General features: G+C 37.2%; 1 protein-coding gene across 4 annotated transcripts in view; it reads right to left on the reverse strand.

The window, feature by feature from the left end:
* LOC131681951 (nuclear receptor-binding protein homolog) overlaps window positions 1–26,528 on the reverse strand; it is a 211,927-nt gene that overhangs the window by 11,907 nt on the left and 173,492 nt on the right. For all 4 annotated transcript variants that reach the window (XM_058963063.1, XM_058963062.1, XM_058963064.1 and 1 more), the window contains 4 exons: window positions 2,728–2,952; window positions 1,732–1,862; window positions 1,457–1,635; window positions 1,096–1,386 (listed from right to left, as the gene is read on the reverse strand). In XM_058963063.1, coding sequence (XP_058819046.1) covers window positions 1,096–1,386; window positions 1,457–1,635; window positions 1,732–1,862; window positions 2,728–2,952 — 826 coding nt within the window. The remainder of the gene's footprint in view (window positions 1–1,095; window positions 1,387–1,456; window positions 1,636–1,731; window positions 1,863–2,727; window positions 2,953–26,528) is intronic.

The raw sequence follows: 26,528 nt of genomic DNA on the forward strand, positions 1-26,528 counted from the left end.
TTGGGAGATATTTTAATTAAAATTAAAATTAAAAAACCATATTTGAAATTCGGATGACTTCCTAGCAGTAGCGCAATATGACTTTTGGCTACAAGCCTCACCCTGCAGCTAAGAAAGACTCAGAAGAATCTTTCGAAGAGTGGTTGCAAAACCTACAATATTAATCATTATTATAGATTGTGAAACCACCATATCAATTGATGCTTTCTTTGTTTTCTGGACATTACTATGCTTTCTATGACATTCTATGCTTTCTGAAATTTTCTGCACATTACAAGATAAATTTGATAAGGTTATTTGTACGCTACTTACAAAGCGCAACAATATTTGATTAATCGAAATCAAATTGCGCCAATTTTTTTTTTGCTGGAAGTCATGCTCGCTGGCTTTTACAAGTTAGCTAGATTGTTTATGGCTGTCGATATTCGTACCACCACGTGCTACGGCATAGAGTACGTCCGTTGTTTCGTCTTTTTACCACGATTCTAAGACGTATTAAATTTTTAACACTTTTTTACGAACATATGGAAATTTGTACCAAATAAAACAAAAATCACGATGTCTTTTTCAATAACATTATTCGACAAAAAGAGTTATAAAACTTCAGGATATGAAAGAAAGGACTTTTATATCCTAAAGTTTTTGATTTTAACTTTTGGAATACGTTCAAGGACGACAGAAGGTATAGCTGCAAAGTTTATCTTGCACTCAAATTGCATTTTGTTTTCAAAATGAATAAGTTTCACATAATCGTGGCACCTTGAAGCTAACGTGCCGTGTCATATCAATTAAATAGACCATAAAAACAATCGATCCGCTATTATTGAAATGCGAGATTTCTATCTTATCAAGCTGAATTTAGGATTTAAAAGTACATTCTGATGTTTATAACACCAGCACGGTAATATCTGTGTTATATGTCAAAAACTCTAGAGTTTGTTCAGCAGATCCGTGATAATCTTATTACCAAATCAAAATTTGCACTACATTGCTATGTAATTAGAGGGTAGGTGTTCTTCTTGCACAACAAATTCATACGCCTGGTTGCCTGTTCCGTACGCTGCAACCGAGTGGAAGTTAGATGTACCGACTTACATGAGGTGTTCACCAGACAGTGGGCGGCTAGCAGCTTCAGCGGATGCACCTCGAATAGTAGCGTGTGAAATAGTAATTCCCTAGCGGTAGGCCTTTTGGCAGGGTCATGACTGAGGCACTTGATGATGAAGTCTTTCTGCTGGGCATCTTCAAGACTCTCGACAGTGCGTTTGATTTGCTCTTCTGTGACTAGCGTACCCGAATCTCCGTTCCCTTGGATTTCCAGTGCCGCCATCTCCAGCGCGCAAATGCCAAACGAGTAGATATCGATGGCGGTCGTCGATGCGGCTGCTAAATATAGGTGAAAAGAACAAATCGCAATTAAAGCAGTGTACGGAACCCCTCGGAACCAGTAACTTACATCCATACTCTGGTGCTAAAAAATGCATATTTTTCATATTTTCCCTACACGTTTTTACATGATGATGAATGGCATCTGGAGCTACACTACCAATTTTAACTAGACCATTATGTTGAATAAATATTGTATCACAGGTTAAGTTGCCGTGAATTACTGGCGGCGAACAGGAATGCAAATAACTGCCGTAGGAGAGAGTGAAATAGTAGAAGAAATAGAGAAAATTAAAAGGGGTGAAAAGTGTGTTTGCGGCCGGGTTCCCCGGGCTGGTGCCTCACCTAAGTGCTGATAAAATTTGAGTACACCACCGCTTCCATGCTTGCAGTGGTAGTTTCTTAACGTTTTTCTTGGTACGTTTGAGAAACTGTTTCAGGGAACCAGAGGACATATATTCCGTTATAAATATTACCTGGAATTCGAGAGTTCAATTGGTGGTTTGGGAAATCGTCAAGCGTATGCGGTAAAAAAGAATTTTACGGGGATGGTGATAACATCTAGTATTTAATACTAAAATGTCTTTTCATTCGTCAACATGTTTTCTGTTTACATTGCAACATTGAAAATACGAGAAATTATTGGTGAACTTATGAAAAAACCGATGGAAAGATTGGGGCATAATTTGTTCGTTTTTGGATTTACCCTTCTGAATAAAGACATTCGTTATGCAGAACTTTGTTTCGGGTTGCAGTAAATAAACTATTTTTTTTAATTAAATGTTTACTGAATCAGAAAAATCGATTTAAAGAACTCTAAAGTTCAGCGAAAAAGAACTAAAGGAAATATGTTTTATCGTTACTTGAGTCAGTAGCTTAGAACAATTAAAACGGCAGAACGCGTAAAGGCAAGCTAGAAGCAGGAGTACTCAGATTCATTCGAAAGAGCCCTGCGATTGACGAGCTGACTGTTCACGGACGAAAAGGTTGAATTGATTGAAGGTATTTTTGATACATGTGATACCAGAGAACTCCAACACTTTCAATATTCTCTGAGTCCAAATCCAAATGCTTTTTGAAAAATTGAGTAACTATATGGTAATTAAAGTAAAACAGTTCATGCAAAAGACGAAAACGCAAAAATACCCCAAAATTTTTATAACCCAGTTAACTAACCGATGTAAAACTGTCAGAAGTTGTGTGAATCAGTCTTTGAAATCGTTTATTACTTACATTATTTGTAAGCAACAAAAAATTCGCATGTTTTTATATAACGTGTTCTATCCAGTACTTTTCAAAAATCAACATTTTTTACCGCATACCTTACTGAACAGAACATACCCTAGGTTTATCGTTATGCGTATCCGTCCAATAACGATGAAATTTGACTATATTTGGATGCTCTAACTGAGTTAGGTTTTCGAATACTAATTGTATTTTTTCTTCTTGAGATTTGAAATTCTTCCTCTCGGAAAACTGTACTTCGTTCCAGACAACTTCGACACCTTCCTCGGTGTCCATCGCCAGATGTGCACAGTCGATGCCAGGGACATCGCGTTGTTCGACCTGTGGAAAAGAAGAGAAAAAAACAAGGTAACTTATATTTGCAACTACATATGTATATAGGGGTAAAGTATCGTTCTCACATGGAAAAGAGGTAACTTGTCTAAAATATGATCTGTCACGAAAATGGCATTTTGTTCCTTTTCGTTTGTGCATACGCTCACATCGAAAACCAATTGTGAACATTATTGTTCGAATAATATATTTGCGTTACGGAGAGCCTGCCAACTTATATTTCCACTTTATGTTACATAGTTGTCTATCAGAAATTAAGACTATCCCTTTTCCGCCTTCAAACATCGTTGAAGATGCACACACTTCGCACCAATGTAAAAATATAAAAAAAACCAGCTAACAATTCGTACAGAAACAAAACCAATTTAATATAACAATTTTTACGATGCGTGGTTGGTAAGTCGATTGGCTTGTACACAGTTCACTTGGGTTCGATTCCCAGTCTTGCAAATAGGATTAAATATTTTTCTAACCCGAAATAAAGCCAAATGAACTTGTTTTAAACAAGCCCAATATTTTTTGAGAGTGGTCCAACTGGAGCTGTAGGCAATGATCCAACTGAATGTATTGTCCTAGGTTGCTAAGTTATTGATCGCGTGGGACCGAGCGTTTGTATAACTAAGATCGCGTGCGTAGGTTTGCGTGAATAACCGAGATTTAACATGCGCGTTTGTGACCAGGTTTGTAGTATCGTGAAGGGCTCGAGTGTTTGTATGTTAACGTGTTCGATTGCGTCGGCGCATGTTAACACGTTTGTAATTTGGCGTGCACTAATGTGTTTCTAAATAACCGTGTAGTATTTTCGGTGAAAAAATATCGTTCACGAATTTTGGCGTTACAGAAAATGTGAAAGTTCTCCCGTCGTTACCTGAGGAATATTGTGAAAAAGAACTGTGCAAAATTTCAAAACGATTGGTTTAGTCCATTTTGAGTTATGATGCACACCGCAAAATAAGTTTTAGAAGAGGCGCCTCCGGAGATTAACTGTCACTCGCTCAATTTTCAGTATTTTAACAAATTAGAGAAAATATTCTTCAAATGTGGCATTACATGGAAATTGAATGAATATATTAACACTTTCAGAATCGCTACAACTAAAAATGTGTCCCTATTTTACCAAATCAACTCAACCTCCCTTAAAGCAACTTTCTGTTAGATATCAATATGAAGCAAAACAATTATGCTGACTATGAAGGTCTATTCACTAGTTGACACTCTTAAATAAGATTTTTTTCGAGAATTGTCCTGCTGCAGCTATAGAGCTAGGTTCTCGAAAGGACCCCCCTTCAGAATCATACACTACAATTGCAGACGAGACAGGCAGTGGCGCCCACTAAAACACTAATTTAGGCCAATTGTAGCGGGCCGTGATTCTGAATGTAATATTCGTTTTACGGTTGAGGTATGTGCGGGCGTAAGGACTTCGCGATCTCGTGTACCATCGCGAAGGACTCGAGCATTTGTACGTTAACGTGTTCGATCGCGTATGCGTTTGTATGTCGCGTGTGCTAACGCGTATGTAACTTCGCGAGCATAAATTTTATATTAAAACCGTGTGCCTTTCGCATATTCGCGTGTGTTCTAGAATGATCGCGCGCGGATCTTGAATCTGATACTTAATTTTTCGTGTACGGTTTAGATTTTAGAAGAAAGTGGGTTCTTCCATATCACTAGAGCTCCCATCCATGTCGCCTTGGGACGCTTTGTCTAGTGGATGAGCTTTGTTATAACTGTGCTCGAGGGCATTTTTGTAGGTTCCCGCTTGAGACCGCGTTTGAGATTTTATGAGTGTTAAGACATTCACTATCACCGAGGTGTAATCATGTTTGCGAGATCGCGGGCGTAGGTGTGTGGGGTGGTCGCGAAGAGCTCAAGCGTTTGTATGTTAACGTGTTTTTCGCGTGTACTAGCGTGTATGTGACTTCGCGTGTATACACTCGATTCTTTCAACATTCACATATTTGCGTGTAGTCCTGAATGATCGCGCGAGCCGTGAATCTGATACTAAATTTCAGTGTGCGGTTTAAATGCTGGAAGGGAGAAAGTTCTCTCGTATCAACTGTAGTTCCCGGTCATGTCGCCATGTTATCTGGTGGATATGAGCGTCATCATTGACTGACCCAGCTGAAGGCGGGGGTAGAATGGCAGTATAAGAATCGAAAAGAAGAGATAAAAGACAATAGATGAGATAATAGATTAGATTAAACAGGTTCAAGATACAGCTGAAGTTATGATGATCACATGACAAATATACATTAGTACTTCAAACGCTACTAATACTTGAATAGCCAACCACCACACATAGCACATAGCTTTCTCAATTATCTATTTGTAATTAGTTGATTGTTGCTTGTGAGCTGATAACTAGAGGAAAAGTATAGAACAGAAAAAAAGGCTCACATCAGCCCTCCCGGCCTCCTCGATGCACTACTATCGGGGCGTATTGTATTCAACATCTTGAAGCGGCCTTTTTATATAAATCAAATGCTGAGTAGTCATAATGATTGGTGGACTATTAGCAGGAGAACAAATTTATCTCTAGTAGTAGAACTTGGTGCAAAAAGAAACTAAAAAGAGCGAAGGTCCTTATATTTGGATAACTCTATTGAATCTATTGTGGCTTGATGATGTTTACAATAGCGTCAATCCCATCAACCTGCGAGAGGGTAGTATGAATCTAATTTAGGATATTGTAATAAAAGGGTTCATAACATGCTGAATAAAGAAATAAGATGCAAAGAGATTAACTAGAAGTGTATAAATTGACCGATATTATTTTTGGTATACATCAGTAGTGGAAAATCAAACTAATAGAACTACAACAAAAACAGGATTTCATCATGCTGTGCTGACCGGGAATGGATGATTCACGTGCGTCGGTAAACTAATTGTACCCTAATTTACCAATCCAATCTTCCCGAATGAATAGAATCATAACCATTGTACATTAGTACTAAAAACTAACTAATAGGTTTATACTTCTGCATTTCTTTATTTTATTGATCTGTGCACGATGACGAGGCTGACCAATAAATCGACACGCAATGACCCACACTGCAAGCTGTGCCCACAAACACTACCATTAAGCTGTTGAACAAGGTTTGCAAACACAGACCACAGAAAAGGCCAATCCACGGCGATCCACCAGCCTGCCTCGCTAATGTGCACAGGCTGTTGGCTGACTGTTAGTTTGGGCTGTATGCGGAGTATGAAAAAACACAAAACATAAAAAAGGCCCATAAGCCCTCTCGGTCTCCTCGATGCACCACTATCGAGGCGTAATGCAATAACCATCTTAAAGCAGTTGTCTGTCAGGTGCCGCTTGATGATGTTTGCAATACCGTCAAACCCGTCAACCTAGGTGAGGGGTTTACAGACTCTAAAATAATCTTAAAACTAAAAGGCACCCGTCATGCTGTATCTGAAAGTTTTGCTCCAGTTTGCGATGTAGTGCAAGACTGTACTACCTACAGAATATTCACATCGATCAGAACAGACAGAGCGAGAAATTCGCAAATTTTTAATTGGATGCCATGTTTTGATATACATTAACACGTTTTGAGTTCGCGCAACGCGGAACCGTCATCGTCGTCAACATCGTTTTGGTGTGAACTTCTGCAACAGGGATGCTCAATCCCGTGGGTCGAAGCCAATTTTACGTTTATTCCGTTTGATAATTGACGAGAAATAAATTTAATTAACCTAACTTAGGATTTTAATCAATGAACTCTGTTCTATATGTTTATACATATTTTAGAACGATCCGTAACAAATAAATGTTTAAAAGAACCATGGCTCTGTTAAGCTCGCGCATCGAAAAGTGTCAAATAAACGATTAATAAAACCAATGTTTGAGCAGTCTGATCTACCAGATATGGTCACAAAATGAAAGAGATGAATTTTGACAAAATTCTCGAAGGTTTGTTTACGTTTACGGGATGAACATTCGTTGCTTTCAAGCCCATTTAACACATTTTCAGTTGATATGCTTTCCCAAAACGTTCAACATTTGATGCAATACACAATCTGTGGCGTCTAGTGAGACTCTCCGCAGTAATCCGAGAAAAAATAATTCATGATGAACTTCCTCTTGTCATATGACGGCAGCTTATTCTAGTGGTGTTTGTAACCCTCTGATATTGTACCGAAATTCTCAAATTTCATTTGGTCGTTTTAGTTTTGTTGTGGTGAAACGAAACGCTTAGATAATATCGTTACATATATAGGTGAAGTATAGAAGCTTCTTGAAACTAGGCCAAGTTGAAAATTTCTGCACCAGCGGTGGCAGTCGCTTGCCAGCCGAAAATTATCCACATCAATCATTGGCGCTAGCAGCGGTCAGCCAGCTAGAAAAATGTCTGCGATGAAAGAAATGTTTGTGGGGAACGTTGATTTCTCAGTCTATCTTGAGCTCTCGGGAAATTGAGCGTCCCGTAAAATTTCACGACGATGGCAATTAAGTCAAATTATGGGATAATCGCGAAATTATGGGACGACACCTACTGTTGAAATTAGTTACAAAAGCTGTTACACTGCCTGACACATATAGACATTACATGCTGTGAAAAGGTGGCAAATTGTGTTCATAGGTAATTGAACTCTTCACCTCGGCTGTCACATGTATTACGGCTATCCGCACTGATACAGAGCGTGACCGTGAAAAAAATACAAATGTCTAAAAATATGTTTCCTCACTCAGTTTGCTGTCATATGCCGGATGGTTTGCGGTGAAAGCTTTGACGTAGATGATGTTATCTCGAAACACCGGCAAGATGTGCAAAGAGATATCACTTCTGGCAAATTTGCATTCACAAGTCAACGCGTTTCTGTCCGTTAAAAGTTTTGTTCCTTATCTCAACAAACTGATATCGCCACTACGTGATGCTGAAAGGTAGATATTTGCATGGCAGTAGATCCGCTAGAAAATTCTAAATAACTGAAATAATTGAAACCCCGGTTTACGATACGAACGTTGTTGTTTAATTCAGGCTTATTAACATGATAACCGATGAGATATTCTCCGAAAAAATAAGGCCATCATAGATTCTGCAACAACGTTCCTTTCGATCGCTGAAACCTTCATAGAGATATTTGTTTATTTGTTGTATCGTCACCAACAGACCCCTTGGCCCTAATGGTGGTTACTTAAACTAATTACATTTCAGAACACACATTATTTTAGTTTTTATCGAATTCCTTGTCAGGTTGAAATCGAAAGCCGTCGCCACACTGTTAAACACACACTGGAGTCCGGTAACAGCGCTCTGGCGCCCATAGTTAGTTCTCCTGAACGGGACTCGCAGAAGAGAGTTATTGCGCAGAGCTCGAACGCGAGCTTGAAGCAGGGATGCCACATTGAAATCTGTGTTTCGGCCAAAAAAATCTTTTTACCATCTGTGATGACTAAAACAAGAAAAAAAATCTGTGAAAATCTGTGATAAATTTCCAAAAAATCTGTGAAAAATCACAATACTTCCAAAAATCTGTGAAAATCTGTGAAATTTTTATCAAAATGCCAAAAATCTGTCATCTGTGATCAAAAATTGTGAAAAAAATCTGTGACATTACAGAAAAATCTGTGAATATGGTAACCCTGGCTTGAAGATCGAGACGTCCGAGGATTGAAGGGCAATCCACCCTGGCAGACAGTAAGTCCGACTCGAACAGGGCTCGAGAGCCGTCCCTCCGGATGCTTAGAGTATCGAGCTGTATTAACTGACAACGGTTTTCGTAGCTCGGCAGCTGAGATCTGTTTTGCCAAGGAACATGTCGGATTGCAAAGCGTATGAACCGGCGTTGGACGGCCTCGATTCTGTCGACGCCGTCCTGGTAGTAAGGGTTCCAAACAGCAGAGCAATATTCCAAACAGGGTTACCATATTCACAGATTTTTCTGTAATGTCACAGATTTTTTTTCACAACTTTTGATCACAGATTCTTTTTCACAGATGACAGATTTTTGGCATTTTGATAAAAATTTCACAGATTTTCACAGATTTTTGGAAGTATTGTGATTTTTCACAGATTTTTTGGAAATTTATCACAGATTTTCACAGATTTTTCCCTGTTTTAGTCATCACAGATGGTAAAAAGATTTTTTTGGCCGAAACACAGATTTCAATGTGGCACCCCTGCCAGTGTTGAGCGAACCAACGCACAATAGAGAGATTTTAAACAGTATACGTACTTTAAGTTTTTCGCTATTCGGAAGATGAACCCAAGCTGTCTTGATGCCTTATCCACAATGGATGATGAATGTGGTTTGAACGTTAGTGCCGAATCCATGATGACTTCGAGATCCCTGACGTTAGAGTGTCTTGGAATACTCAAGTCGAAGAGATGGTAGTTAAATTGAATCGGATGGCGTTTCCGCGTGAACGTAACGGTTGAGCATTTACTCAGGTTTAAAACCATTCTGTTTAGATCACACCACGTACTACAGCTCTCTGAAGAAACTCGGCATCGATTTTATTCCGTATTTCTCGAAAAATTTTCATGTCGTCAGCAAAACAAAGGCTGGGTCCTTGTAATTTAATGTTGTCATTAAAGTAGAGGAGGAATATCAGTGGACCGAGATGGCTTCCTTGTGGGATGCCGGATGTAGCGAAGAATGGTGTAAATAGACAGTCCTTAATGCTGATTTGGAGTTGCCTTCCATCGAGGTAGGAACGAAACCAGCGCAGTAGTTGTCCATGAATACCGAGTTTGTCCAGCTTCGCTCTTGCGATATCATGATTGGTTTTGACGAAGGCCGCAGAAAAATCCATGTAAATAGCATCGGTTTGCAATCCGTCAGCGAATCCATCGAGTACATATGTTGTGAACGAGAGCAGGTTGGTCGTTGTTGATCGTTTAGGCATAGAACCGTGTTGGTCGTCTGCAATGTAGTGTTTGCAGTGAAAGAAAAGAGGGTCTAAGACAACCAGCTCGAATATTGTAGTTTATATGTGTTTTAAGAGATTTGGGGTTGAATACTTCACTGTGGCTTCTTGAAACCGCGTTGATTTTTTTTTCAAAATATTTATTAAAAGTTAAAAGTTTAAATTGCCCAGCCTTCGTCAAAACATAAATTATCTTTAGACAGTGCTTAACTTCCCATGGAATAGAAAAAGGATCACCTTAATATGATCGAGGCTTTATTATTCGATAATAAATTGACATAAAAAAATGACAACCATGAACGTTTCTCAAGAGATCATCTAACAAAGTAGCAGAAACATGTAATTTTCCTAACTTTATCTACCTGGTTGAAATAGGGACACGATGACTCTACTATTGCCACAAAAGACGTCCTTAAAGTTGCATTTCTTTCTTTGAAATCTCAAAATCTGTATCTATCCTGTTAAACGACTACAAGTTAGGATATTTCATCTACGTTTGAAGTGTCCAAATCTATATTTTTCCCCGAAGACAAATACATCACAAAACCTTCAATCGCCTTTTCCTTCTTAATGAATCTGATTTGCTTGGGAAGTACTCACAGTTAATAACAATATTGACGAATTTCGACTTTCATTGGTTTAGTTTTCGACAAAAATACACTGAAAAAAAATTCAGCTTGGACCAAAATTTTCTTTTTTTTTGAATAACTTTTTTTCCTTGAAAGTACCCAACATGAATTTTTGACAGTAGGTAGGGAACATAATTACCTATCCTAGAACAAAATTCCATTCAAATCAAAGATGGTTTTTTTGTAAATCGACTTAAAATTTTTAAAATCGGTTTTTTGACGTAGGAGTCGATGAAGAATTTTTTCAATATTTTTATTAAAAAATTTGAGTAATTTTGTAAACATCACTCCTATAACATTTTTTTTGTAGGATTTGTCATTTTTAGACTACGGCCATTTGATGTGTAAAAAAGTTTGACCCTTTTCAAAAGACAGTCTAGATCATTTTTGGAAAAAAACAAAGTATGCAAACCCGATCAGAAGCACATAACAGAAATATTTCAAAACAATATCTCGGATTGTTACTTGTTATAAATTTCTGTTATTTTAACTACTAACGAGACCAAATTTTTAACACAATATGTTACAAAAATTGTGTTCTGTTATAATCTTGTTATTTCATTCTGATCGGGAAGTGGCTTTTTGTAACAAAGTCTTTATGTACAGAAAGTGTCATTAAAATCTGAGAGGTTGCTGCCAACTCTGAATATGATTTAGCACGAAATTCGTCTATTTACAAGTATGCTTGTACGAGACAATACACGTGGATTTGTGATGCAGTTTTTATTGAAAGCAATGAAAAAGGATTAACTAATATTCAATATTAATTTTTTTTTTAATACGATTCTTTAATTAAAGCTATAGAAGCTTTTTCTTCGTGCCGCAGGCGGGATGAATTCATAAATATATCACCAGCCAAGCGACATTTGCCATATACCCAAAAAAACAAGAGGTATGCTATAGAGATGGCCGGGTTTCAATTTTTTCGAACACCAATCCGACCCGAACCCGAATCCGACCCGAGCCCGAAATTGTAAAATTAGAAAAACCCAAACCCGACAATGAAAATTTTGTAAAACCCGAACCCGACCCGAACCTGAGAAGTTTAAAATTTGAAAACCCGAACCCGACCCGAACCCGAAAATTTAAAATTTAAGGAACCCGACTTGTTATTATGGAGAATCAACCAAAGATGCCGAAGATTTTTAAATTTGGGCACCTGCGCTGGATCCTAGGCTCGTCTAAGAATGATCGAATCACTTTAACCTGAGTTAACACGCGTCCAGTTATGTCTGCCTATGGCGAAACGAATTACTGGCGAGTGGAATTCACATTTAAATTTACTATTATTGAATGCCGAATTCATAATGTTCTTGAGAAACTTTTAAATCGTCGATATCTACACCGAAAAGTTGTAGGTTTCTGTCAGATTGTCCCAGGCCTGGGCCGTTGTATTATCCGGATTGCTTCTTGAAAATATTTAAATTTACACGATCTAAGAAATTGATCGCAAAAATACTGTGTGTTCTGTCCAAGCCATTGGCGAAATTGTTCGGTGCCTGGGAAGATGTTGGTTCAAATTCAAAGTCACTTATTACATCGATTTATTTTATTTTAGGTTTTTTATTCAAAATGAAATCTACTATGTTTTCTGTTTAAGTTTGATGGAACAAAGACAGCTTCCAGAAAATAAATGCTGAGATAAAACTACTCGAATTATCTGCTTTAAAAAAAATAAATAAGATAATCTGCCTTCTTGAAATGTTACTCAACCAAATTTGTAATTTCAATATATGGGAATTGTCAAATTGTCCCCGGAATTGTCAAATTGCAACGATCTTTGTAATCCATGGTTTAAAAGCATCTCGTGTATCGCAACTATGCTAAGAATGTATCGTGTTTCTTTTAAATTTAATTATTATTTAATTCATGTTTCTGTTTACAGTATACATAGTTAAATCTTAATACACAATTTTAATTCAATATGTATCAAAAAGTACTGCTATTCAAAGCACTCGCGACACTTTTGAAATTTTTTCGAATACTTGCGACTGTCAAAACGACCAATCAGGAGCGGACCAATGGATAGTTTTGTATGGTCTCTACTTTAAGGTTGGACAGAGAAAGGGTAAAATTCGCAAACGAAAAAAGCAGTTTTTTTTCCACACCGTATGTCAGATCTTCATAAAAATCAATCAGCAGTACTGTAACAACATTCTACATTCGTTTGCGAATTTTGCACATTCTCTGTCCAACCTTAAGTAGATTTCTATTCGCTTTGATTTGCTGTACGCTTTAGCCGAGTTTCACGCGTTTACTTCGACCGCAGCCGAAGTATCGGTTTCAAAGTATGTCGAAATTCTATAATGAAAAGCTGAATCAATATTTTCCGACAAATCTCCTTTGACTAGGTTTATTGATGATTACCATGAGAAATATATCGCAAAGAGATTTTAAATGTTAAAACTTATTGTTGAATGCTCTCTCGAGTGCTCGTTTTACAAATAAAGTAGTTCGGGAAGTTTGCGAATCTGAAGAGAAGAGATTTTATACTTATATGAAATGTGGTGAGAATGGGAAGCAATGCCGAATCGCTGTTCTTTCTGTTCGTCCGATATTTTCCAAAGTTTCCCTATAGTATATAATGTGTTTTGTGGATAATCGAAAGCAATCCTTCACATAGTCATTTCTTCTGTACAGTTAAATGTTAATAGGTGTGAATATCGTGAGAATAGAGAGATTGTACGTAGTGATTTTTTTCATCACATTCTGATAACTTTGCAATGCACGCGCGTGAATCTAGCCGCCAAAAATACACCCGCTCGTTCCGCGTAGCGCCATCTATAAATGACTAGTTGATGCAACGATTTTACTGATGATGGAAGAGGATTCATGTACCCCAATTAATTGAGAGCAGATGAAATTGTTTTATGTTATTTATGCAATCGTAATTGTTTTATGTTATTTTTTCAATGTTTATATTTTTTATCCAAATAATTTTCTTACTGTAAATATGGGCTAGACAAGGTAAGTTACATTCATTTTGCATTGAAATGTTGTTGAATAAGCTCCTCATAAATAACCTATCCTACTAACCCAAACTCCTATACCTGAAACATCTATGAAAGTAGTATGGGTTCCCTGCACTTTCGCAAGTAGGTGTTGAACTAACGTTCCTTCCCTTCCTCGACGATTGTAAGGACGTGGCCAGGTGTACACTGTGATGCTTTTCCACTATGAAGAAAAAGCGTTAATCCCAAATGTTTTTTCTTGCGACACGGTATGGTGGATATCTTGTTAAATATTAGCTGATCATTGTACAGCCACCCACGATTTGTGCAATCGTATATGCTATGGTTTTCTAGCGATTCAAGTGTGGTAAAATTTAGTAAGGTTATATGTATGGTTTTTTGTTTTAGTGTTTCGGATTCTTCTCGTCAGTAACTAGCACCATCTGGGTGTCTAGTTAGACTATGTATCTAAACTAGTACCCAAATTCGCACTAGTTAGACACTAAATTCCAAAAAGTCACACATCTTGCGTGAACACTAAACCACTGGCTTATACCACAGAGAACAGACATCCATGATCGAACAAAAATATTTAAAAAACGTGTTTAAACATTTGAATTAATATTCGATAAACACTAGCGCCACCACACCAACCTATCCCAACTATCCGTCAAATCCATTCCGGAACCGGTTCGAAATTCTGAATGGATTCAGCATGGAATCTTGCTCAAAGAAAACAACCGATTCCGACTCTATCGGTTGATGCATTTGAGCTGGAATTCATGCTGGAAGTCCGAACCGGTTCCGGACTAGTTTGACTGGGCAGAGGAATAACCGCTGTCAATTCTGTCAAACTCAGCCACAAAAAACATGATGACAGTAGCGCACCTGGTTTGGATATCCCAACTACCTTCGAAACCGTTAGAGATTTTCCACAAGTTGAATGCTGAAGATGGAATATGAACCGAAACTGTCTTTTGGTATAAATACCAAACGCCTGGAACTATGCAAAATTCCCAAGTGGGAAAAATTTTTGGACCAAGGTTATATGTGTCATCCATTCGTATCACGAGCTAAAGTTAATTGTCACAATAAGACGGTTCAAGCAATGGTTGGGTTTGATTTGTTCAAAACCCGAACCCTACCCGGACCCGAAAATTCCAAATTCGAGAAACCAGTACCCGACCCGAACCCGAAAGTTTGAAATTTCGATAACCCGGACCCGACTCGAGCCAGTGAATATTAAATTTGAAAACCCAGAACCCGACCCGAGAAGATTACACTTACATAACCCGAACCAGACCCGAACCCGGTATGCTTCTAGAACGCCACAAAAATCTACAACGGAAATGGCCAAGTAGTACTCGATAACCATCGAAATATGCAAAATACACCTGTTTTCAACTTTCTGAATAACCGATCTTCCCTAAACGGATATCAGTCTCAAACTGCGTGAGCACGGAAGGATGTACTACTTTCTATTGCGACCAAGAACGCTAACTAGCAGAGGAAAGCAGTTTGTTTACGATGCCGTGTGACGGTTTGTTTGTTTATTCTTACCGTCAGTATTTTCCGCCCAGTCAATCACACACATAACTGGTGGTGTTATCCATATTTTTTGCACATCTCGTGGCGGGACAGTGAGTTGAGGCAGCTTAATTAAATTATTTTGAGGCGGTTCGAAATTCGTACTGAAATAATACATGTTCCGCACTGTTCACTGGTGTAACGTAATCAACATTGAGAAGTTGTGACCATTTTCGCGATTAATATTTCACAGTGATGCCCACTAGTTTCTACTTAGGTCGAACTTTGATCCGTCCTGTGGCGTCTAATTTGTTTGTTTGTAACCGACTCTGACTCTATACGAGTGGAGCTTCAAACACTATATCATCTATGCGGCTACTACAGATAACCAGACGTGTTATTTTCCACACAGGCACTACGTTGAAATATTTGCAACGTTTCTTCACCGTTTTATGTAGTGAGAAAAAGTGATAAAGATGTTTGAGCGAACGTAGCGAAAACCGGTAAAGTGCTACTGCCAAAATGAAAGCGACATTACAATAACTACCTTCTCAACTGATGCCGAATGCAATGGGCGTTGGCGATGTCAGTTAACGACTTTGCAAATAGTAAGACAGATAGAGTTCTTGATAATGGCACTAGGATATGTGTGCAAATGAAACGTGAAAGATGGCTCCTCAAGCTGTTCCGTCGGCAACGACTTCAAATGCATTTTGCGAGTAAGGTTCTTATTGGACAGGGACATCAAAGCTCGGTTGTAAACTTGTTGTCTGTAAAATTAGCGTGTCTACAAGACGCCATAAAGGTGAAATACTAGGCGAGGCGTTTATAAATAAAAAAATGTTCACTATTTCTGGTCTCGGTCAAGCGAGACACTTTCCACTGTCTCATCATAACACTGTATCATCATAACAAAGCACGACTGACTTTGAGTCCGTACTGTTATTGCGATGTGAAATTCAGTTGAATGATTCTTCTTACTTTCCTAGCAGAATAGAGATTCTTGCGTTCAATGGTCATCATCATTTCCAATGATGATCGAATTGGATTGCTAAACTGCATGCTATTTAAACTGCCCATAAATGCATGAGAGTCCCATATGGATTTTTGCCAAAAATGAGTTATCTGTTGGATTGTATTCTGTATCACCACTGAATCACAATGCACAAATAAGATTACCAGCTTTGTTTGGAAAATATCGAAAAAATACCAAAACATGGTTTTAATGAAAATGTAAACCATCAACAGCGTTTTTATCGGCTTGCTGTTTTTCAATATGGGACTCTTATGCTTTTATGGGCAGTATGGCAAATCCAAGGAAATGCTGATATTCTCAGCACTTCCTTGAAATTTTGGGCTGGTGCAGTATTGAAGAGCTTGAGGCAAGTTGAGCTATAACTATATTTTTTCTCAGCCTGTAGCGATCGTTTTTGAGATGAATATGGAACGCTATCAAGAAGCCGAATAAAGATATACGTTTCCCAGGCATTTGCAGAACTTTTGTACCAGCTTTTGAGAATCATAATAAATGGGTTTATTTTGCAATCCCCACGCTATTCGAAGCGGACGAGCACTACTCAAAACTTTTTATGAGTGTTTTGTACGATATGAATGTACATATTCTAGGGTTTCGATCCGCATCCTCACCACAAGAACATTGTTAGGTGTACCTTGGAAGAAATTTCTCCACGTATCAGGTGTAACAGATTCTATTTCTCCGTATTGCGACATGTATTCTGCGATTAGATCAGGAGGGGTACGTGGTGATAGGTCATGTAGCTTTACATCTACATAGTCATTATCTATATACACGGGAATCTTTATTCCAACTTTATTACTTTCAGCCACGTACTTCAAGTTGTTCAGCAAAACGATACGTTCGGTTTGGGTTAACGTGTTGAACGATATGAGCACTACATTGCGAAGATGATGATACTGAAGATATATAACTTTCTTGAGTCTAGGCTGTATCTTCACCTTCAGCAGGTATTCCAATTCACGAGAACTCAATAGTATTGGACAGCATTTAAAGTCAACGACCGTCGTGTTGGGTCGGAGCAGGGTTTTTTCGTCAACCTTTCTCATGATGACAAGACTAAATTAAATGTTTCCTTTGTTCTCGAGACAATGCACACTACATCGAGAGGTTGCTAGTTGTTGTTCACTTGGTTCGATTGTACGTCTGATTTGGGCAGATGATTATCCGACATTTGTCAATCGGTCGAAGCATATATTTGGAAGGTTATAAAACAAATTGTACTACGTCATTGTTGTGTCATATCATTTCTGTCATCCCAATTTGTAATCTAGCATATAACGTGCTCATGTTTGATTATTCATTTCTGTCATCCCAATCTATAATCTAGCATATAACGTGCTCATGTTTGATTATTCAGTTAAATGATAAAGCCATATTATTGTTTAAAACATTCTTTTGACCCCAACTCTACTTATAGAGCCAGCAATAAAAAATAAAAATTTCCGAATATGTCGTTCTCTAATATGACTTCAATGAATACATTTTAAAACTCAGTAGAACTGATCTAGAACGGTTTGCAAAACGTCGATTGAATAGGTGGAACTGAAATAAATGAAATAGATGGCACTAGATTTAAACACAAATTGTTTAACGTTTATATGGGATTTAGCAAGGGTAAACATTTAACAAGTTTAAAAATGAGTTAGTCACGTTCCTATGTGTTCTAAAATATGTGCAACGCCAATTCGAAAAGGTACAACGACAATGTACAATTTCTCCAAATATAGCAAGAGGCTGGGAGTTTGTGCTCAGAAGTCATTCTAAGTATAATTCTTAAGTGTTTTCAGTATTGTTGAAAATTAAATTTATCTGAGTCTTTAACTCTCGAGCACTGTTCTGTTTCCATTTTGTTGCAAAGATATTTATCAATGGCAAACCACCTTGTATTCCTCAGAAAACATGGGATAGATATAATCATTGTATAGACTGAGACACCTGATTTATGATTCCTAGCGACTGACCAGTCGTGCTCTTGTCCACAAAATCATGAAATCTTATTCATAGAAACGTGAACTTCAGTTCGTGATTCCTAATATAATGGTCACACCATATGTTGCCGTGAACTAGTTCACAAAATAATAAACTATCGTTCATGTGTTCGTTAACTAGTTCAGGATTCCTAGTATAATTTTCACGACTGACCATTCGTGCTAGTAAAATAGTTCACAAAATCATAAAATTTTATTCATGGATTTGTGAACTGGCTCATGACTCGTAGTACATGATTCACGATCTATCTTGAGTGTTTGTGATATTAAGAAGACATCCGTAATCATTTTCTATTTCATACAACTCTGGACATGGAAATTTTCACGTAAACTATTTCACAAAATTTGGGTTTGGCGTTAAATGTCATATTTTTATGTACAGCCTACAGCGACTAGTAATAGGTGCGAGCAGCAGATATAAGAAAACTATTAGGACCTCGAACATCATTATTCATTCGATAAGGTTCAATGTGATGTCTGGAAAGAAAACGAAAACTGCGCTTTGTATCAAAAATATATTATAGAGCCACGAATCTTGTTCGTTATGTAGTTCACAAAACATGAAACCGCGAACCATTTACGGTTTTATGAACCAATTCATATTGTCACATTACTTCGAGTGAAAAATCCAACAGTGATTAAACATGCACAGTAGTCACATTACTGCACGTTTCAAATTCGAAAATAAGCTTAAAAATAAAATATCATGATAACGTGCATATAAATCCTGAAATCATGAACATAAATTACACTACTCGTGATTAAAATATCTAGAATCGTGACTATGATCCTGTAATCATGAACAGGCATGGGAAAATTCGCTCACTCGCGCGACTGTTGCTAACCATGGATCACAAAGTAATAGGCCCCCTCTGAATATCTTGACCAAGCATAAGTCTCCGGTAAAAAAGTTTAAATTTGTATTCCGTATTCCTAGTTTTAAGACAGTTGTAATTTTACCTCTTTGAAATTTGAAATTTGAAATTTTTCATAAATATTTGTCCCCCCTTTTGTGTACCAAACTATATTGTTACTTTTAAGATAACTGTAAATATTTCCTAAAAAACTATTACTATTGAATTCCTTGTTTTAAAGTTTTTCATAAAAAAATCTTTTGCTCCCTCTCTTGTATATAATCTTATTTCTAGTCTTAAGATAGCTGTAAAATTTTTCTCTTTAAAAAAAAATATTTCAACATTGTAACCTCCTAGTTTTAAAATATCCAAGATGTAAAAATGAAAGAATTTGGCAGCGCCAAGATAACGCATTTGTGCCTATCAAATAAACGAAATGAATAAAAAAAAATAGTAAAACTTAAAAAAATTAAGAGCAGCGTGAATTCTTCGTTCGTGAATGTTTGTCACGTAGCTTCGCAAAACTCACAAAGGTTTCTTGATGCGTGAACAAAACATACTACCTATTTTTTCACTGGAATTTTTTTTCTGGTAGAGCGCGTTATGGGTAGTTTTGTGATACAATACAAGCAATTTGATCTACTGAAGTTCTTTGCGGCTCATTTGTTAGCGGGGCATTGTTTCAAATTTTGAAAAATATTGATTATCAGTTGGTTTTAAAATGGTAGATGGCTTTCAAAGTATCAATTATATTGTGCGAATATGAAAATGAAATAAAACTGTACAATGAAAATCCTATGCAAACCGCGAATTGCTCGAGAAGAGCTTCGCATCCGCATTGGGGAAGGATAGAATAAAGACTCAACTGATGTGCTTCTTCGTTGGTTGTTATAGCTTTGGCTCGCGTGTGTTCGTAGCGATAGGTTGCTAGGTATCATTTTCGAAGCTAACAAAATGCATCACAGCAGAAGAAAGCTTGCTTGTGAAGCGCGAACGATCGATTCACGATCGATCGTTCAATCACTTCCCAAACTTGATCATGAACACAAATCACTCTACGTGTGACTAAAATATCACGATAACGTGAATAGAAATATAGATATAGAAATATAGAAATTTTTTGAAAGAATTTTATGACGCTCGGCAATAAAAACCAGTAATACATTTAAGACTCGTTTTTAATAATTGAATATATTTTCCCGTACCGCACCGGTATGTTCGTAGTAAAATTAATTTGCAGTAATCTTAAATGCCATTTTATTGTATACATATTGTACATAGATTTCATCTTTGGACGCAGATTTTTTGAGTGAATGGATTGCCGGATAAAAGGGGGACAAAAATTGACCATCTATGAAATATTTTCAGAAGCTATTAGTACTCATCAATACCTTTCTAAAAATGTACTATTTGTATATAACAAACTTTGAAATCGTTCTTTCATAGGGGTGCACTGAAGTGTTGTCCCCTAACGCCTTCCGTTGCAATACGATAAATCTTTCTGCAGAGTTACTTTGAGAGCCTACAGAACAGTATATAGACATAAAAGATATAACCAACTTATTTCAGCAATAGCGCAGCCATGCAGTGGTATGAGGGGTCTCAGGGGCGGGGAGAGGAAGATGGGTTATGTCATTAAGGGGGCCTACCTTAAAATATCGCAAAATAATAGAGTTTTTCTTACATCTATCAATGGATAAACTATCTAAGGATAAATCAACAATTTGAGAACAGGGTTCAAAGATATGGAATGGAACGCAATATGCCAAACAAGTATGAGAGCGCACGGAAGAATTTGGTCATAGGGAATAACACTCACTTGTCCTCTTTAAATATTCTTTCAAATTGACGGGATAACACTGTTCAACACGCGATCGGAGAGCAGAACGAAAAAAATGGCGAAAGTTTTGGGTCCCAGGAAACCCCTGGTGAAGAAATTTTTGAAAAACATTGGAACCGGGCTTCACAGTTTAAAACCAAAATTTGTATGGAGAACTAGGGGTGTTCAAGAGGCAGGATATCAATAAAAATGATCATCTTAAATTTTCGCATAAAGTCTTACATAAAATGCTTATTACATCGAAAAAGTAATTTATGAAAGTTTTTAGCGCAATCGGACATCATTAAGAGGGTGCGGCGTTTGAATATTGTTTTCATAATATAAGAAAAAATGAAATACATGAAATGTTGAAAATTGAAAAAAAAAATTGTCGAAATATGTCTTAAAATAGCATGAAACATCAGCATCTAGTCTCAAAACAAACGAAAACCGCTGAAAACAAATTATAAAAATTTTTTAGATCCAAGGACTTGGAAATTTTTGAAAAAATGATTCGAAAATCAAAAATTTTACTGTAATGCCCTACGATTGACAAAAAAATTTCTCATCGAACTAGGCTTGATAGCAGCACACAAATACAAAGATGACAGGGATTTGGGGTTCCAACTAAATCACCGTGAAGGAATTTTTGAAAAAAAAAAAAAAATGGAGTTTAAAACCAAAGTTTTGCGAAATTTTTGAAAATTTGCATCTTTTAAGTGAAAATGGACATTTTTGATCGAATTTTCCAACGTATTGGGCTTGGGAGCATAACAAATAAAAAGATGGCGGAGATTTACGTTTTCAACTAAATCACGGTGGAGAAATTTTTGAAAAAAAAAAAAAAATGGAACGGGACTACTCCGTTTATAATTATTGACCACTTGGAACAAACCACGGTTTGTTTTTTCGAAATTGATTTTCTTCTACATTAACCAAACATCGTAGATTAACATAGCTTTTTAATGTTTTTATAGCACGTTAAAGTCAAAATTTTATCGAGGATACGCATTTCACAGAATTCGCAAATAAAAGATACAATTTCACGAAATTCTCCAGTTTTCTATCATTTAGATAATTCAATGACAAGCCGGCCAGCTGACCCATAAGACCGCAAATGTGTGCACATTTTTAACAATTTTTTCATACTGTAATATATCTAAATTTTCAAAAAGCGGCGTCCTTCCCTTCTTTTCCAAAAATCGCGTAAAACGGCTGCATTTTGATTAATTTCCGCAATCATAACTATTAAGTGTCTTCTTGCAGATCTATGAGTAGAAACGGTTGAATAGACACCAGAGCTTGAACTGGAAGGGCGATATTCTATTTCGAAATCTTTACTTCAACCGTATTACTAGTTTTTCGCGATATTATATACAATATGTAAATATCATAACTGCTTGACTGAGTATAATCGTTTGACAGTCTTACCTTTGCTGAGTTGCTTCAGTGTCACATTTGTTTATTTTTAACGCATCAAGAAAATAAATATTGAACCACCCTGATGACGTGTTTTGATTTGCCCTAATCAACAGTCAATTTTATTTTCAAGATTTTATAATGTCAAAAAACAAAGTCAGCGCATTAAAATTGCTTGAAAAAACTTATTTGGTCAAAATAAAAAATTGTTGAGTCACTCTAATAAACAGTTAATTTTATTTAATATATTTCAGATGTCAATAATGTATTCAACTTACCAAAGCTACTTGAAACCACCTTTTTCGAACCATTAGAAAGTGGCGATTGTGGTCTACAATCTCTTCTATACCGAGCCACACTGTGGTATGCGGTGTGGCCTGTTCTCAATCCACATTAATTTGATTTCTAAATATCATTTGTCAAATACACATAAAGGTGAAACTAGAAATACATCTACACACTTAATCTTGTTCTACCGAATCCCAGCTTTTTTCGCTACTTTTACCGAGTTTTGCACAGCCGAGTACTCAGCTAACAAAGCTTTTACCGAGATCTCAGTAGAAGTGACGTTTGTTTTGAATAAACTCGGTAAATATATCGCTGAAAATCAGTAAATTAACGCCACTTTGCTGACCTATCAGTTGAAAAATTTTACTGACTGTTCAGCTGTGCGGAAAGTACCGAACTGAATTGAGTGTGTAGTTTGGCATTTCAAATCTTTGTTTTGAGTTATTTACTTGTCTAGAGGTAATATACTTCGCTTTGTTTGGGCTTCAACAAACACTTCGGTCGCGTTAGGGGACAACACTTCATATGCGACCGTTTGTGTTCGTTTTGGTGTTGTCCCCTAACGCAGCGTTTGCAACGGTTGTGAAAAAAATTTCATGAAAGCATGAAAATTTAAGTATTCAGTATTGTTCTGTGACTATCGATGATCAAATTCCTAGAACAAATGGATGCTCTAAAGTTTGAGATAGAGCAGGTTTTTTGATAAATACAAGTGTAGGTTGGAAAATCAATATTTTGCTCTGTTGTCCCCTAACGCGACATTTTCACCTCTCAGAATGAAATGACAACCTGAAAAATATCTAACCCATAACATTAACGTTGTGTTAGGACTTTTAAAGTATTCAATTGAGTGTTTTGAGCGTACATCGCAGGATTTTTCAAACGACAAGCTGTTAACAGTTGCATAATGCGTGCAAACGTTGTCCCCTAACACTGGAATATGTCCTTATATCATGAACATAAATCGTGCAACTCTGCCAGAAAAATCCGCTATTAAAGTCATGAATAAAATATCACAGTAACGTGATGAGAAATTACTGATAACACGATTAAGCTCCTGAAATCATGACCGTCGTTTTAGTTGATATACTACAAACCAAAGTGTGAACAAAAACTAAGCATATCCAGGGAACAACCACAGTAACCCAACCAAAAATTGCAATGTAACGCCAAGTATATTTTTGCGCGAACTAGTTTTTTAAAACATACATAGTTTCATGAATACGAGGATTATTATCCATAATTTCAGGAACTTGGTCAAGATTTTCGTAAATTGCTCAGTTCACGAAATCGTGATTTTTTGTTTATGAATTTATGAAAGAATTTTTTCCGTGTAGGAAGCTAAATTTGGGTCAATCCTGAATTAGTGCATTTTTTAATGTTCGCGATTCTTCTGAATTACTGAATTTTCACATTTCTTTAATTTTGAAAAGAACCGTTCATTCTGGATAAATCAAATTATGATAGGGTGATGAGCCTATTTGCGCCATGTTTCTATTATCACCCTACCCATTTGAAGCCGTTGGTTAGAGCAGTGTCTGCCATCTTTGTTTAACGCATTGAGTCAAATGGTAGCGCAACAATAGTGACACTCGATTTGAGTTTTCGTTGTGCTCAAACACGAGAATTTCACTGTTTTCAGTGCATTTGTGTTATTATATTGGTTCTTAACTACGAAGCAAAGCTGTTGATGTTAATTTTTACGTATTCCATTGATTGTAGGGCGAGAAATTAACGAATTAATGAGGCACCTTGCTTAGTATGGTGAAAATAAGCACTTCACCCTATACACCATTATTTATAATAAAACATTAGATATGCATTTTGCTTCAAAAATTAATAGGAGTTAAAACTACGCACCAAATCGCATGAAGAAATCTCTTATGAAATAAGATAAAAGTATCCGAAAATAGCCGAATTGACGCTATGTTATCTCAACTGTGTCGGTTGTCGACCCTCAAATGAATTTATAAGTGCCTAAAAGAATAACAAAAGCGAGCGAGATGAGGAAACGAATGTGGAGATGAAGCCGCACATCGTGACTGTGATGTTATTTATTTTGCCGGTAACAGTTTTATGAATAGTTTACCGGTGAGGTTTTTATTTCTTTATTGTATTGCTGCATTACTAACGCAACGTCAGTTGTACATTAGTGTTGAGTTATTTATTTATAAACGGAAGTTTATAGTACACTAGCACCTGTTAAGTAAGTAGCAAATATTGTACTACTGTAGCCCACGAACTAGTTGTGTTCAGAATGTTCACCATTGTTCATAGTTGTGAACTAGTATGTACGTTCTAATCCACTACTGCGAGGGTACATTTATTACCGCCATGGAGAACAAAGCTACATCTATAATGGTCCATCGAAGAATGCTAGTGAATGAGTCGGATTCGATGATTCGCGCTCAGCAACTAACCCTTTAATGTTTGAGTTTGATTGAACTTAAAAAGTTTCAGTTTCAAGCAATTATCTGAAGCATGAATGGAAGAATTTCGTGTGCTAGGACTATAAATGTAAGTTACCAAAATAAAATCGGTTAAGCAACTTTTAAGAATTTTTGTTCCAAATAATGAACATAAAAGAAAAAGTAGAAAGCATTCAATTCATTTATAATTAAAAATCACGTTGAAAAGTGGGAAGGGACATCATACTAGCAGAACCTTGTATGTATGTCCTTGCATCGATCTTATTTCTGCTATAGATTTAGTGAACTGAAAGTAATGTTTAATTTCTATAATCATTCGACGAAACTTATGCATGAATGCCAATTTCACTATGAAAACATTTCAACTGCAAACGGCCGCCTAGCAACCCATAGATGTTTTCTTTAGGCCGGGATTCATCATGTGACAGTTGCTGTTTTCGACAACTGGCAAGCTGGCCAAATTTAGCAAAATGGTTTGCATGCCTATTTTCTCGCTGTATAACTTCGAGCGCGAGATACTCTTCTCGTCACAACTTTTCACGTGATGAGCCTCCCGAATTGATGCAGTGTGAACAGCAATTATCTTGTTTGTTTGTCGCAGCATTCGCATTTTCAGTTAGTAACTGCAGAAACTGCTTACCGGTTTACGCCGCGACGGCGCCAAATGACAGTTATTGATACACCGGCAGCTACATTGCAGTGCACGCGGTGTTATGATCGTGATAATTCTCGTATCAAAAGTTCATCTGAGATTGTGCGAATATGTTGTAGAGTGGTCGAGATGTGTATACGGAAAATAATATATGGGTCGAAGCAAATGGCTTACTGTCAGATACACAATTTGGCTTCCGCAAAGGCAAAGAGACGAACGATTGCCTTGTGTTGCACTCAACAGAAATTCAAATAGCATATATATGCTAACAATGAGCAGTTGGCATTGGTATTCTTGGATATTACGGGAGCTTTCGGTTCAGTTTCTATCAACATTCTTTATGAGAAGTTGCACCAGCATGGTCTTTCGCCAATTTTAAACAACTTTTTGCTAAACCTGTTGTCTGAAAAACAAATGCATTTCTCGCATGGTGATTTATCGACATCACGATTTAGCTACATGGGCCTTCCCCAGGGCTCATGTCTAAGCCCTCTTCTCTACAATTTTTCCGTGAATGACATTGACGAATGTCTTGTCAATTCCTGCACGTTAAGGCAGCTTTGACAGCAAATACCTTGGACAATTTGTCTGCTTGGGCTCTCCAGCTGGGTATCGAGTTCTCTACGGAGAAAACTGAGCTAGTCGTATTTTCTAGGAAGCGTGAACCAGCGAAACTACAGCTTCAGTTAATGGATAAAACTATTGCTCAAGTTTCAACATTCAAATAGCTCGGGGTCTGGTTCGACTCTAAAGGTACCTGGGGATGTCACATTAGGTATCTGAAACAGAAGTGCCAACAAAGGATCAACTTTCTCCGTACAATAACCGGAACATGGTGGAGTGCCCACTCAGGAGACCTAATCAGGCTGTACCAAACAACGATATTATCAGTGATGGAGTACGGATGTTTCTGCTTTCGCTCCGTTGCGAGCATACATTTCATCAAACTAGAGAGAGTCCAGTATCGCTGTTTGCGTATTGCCTTGGGTTGCATGCACTCGACCCATACGTTGAGTTTGGAAGTGCTGCCCCTCCACTAAAAATCGATTTTGGGACCTCCCGTATCGATTGCTCATTCGATGCGATATT

Source organism: Topomyia yanbarensis, chromosome 2 (assembly GCF_030247195.1).
Source record: "Topomyia yanbarensis strain Yona2022 chromosome 2, ASM3024719v1, whole genome shotgun sequence".
In the NCBI taxonomy this organism is placed as follows: domain Eukaryota; kingdom Metazoa; phylum Arthropoda; class Insecta; order Diptera; family Culicidae; genus Topomyia; species Topomyia yanbarensis.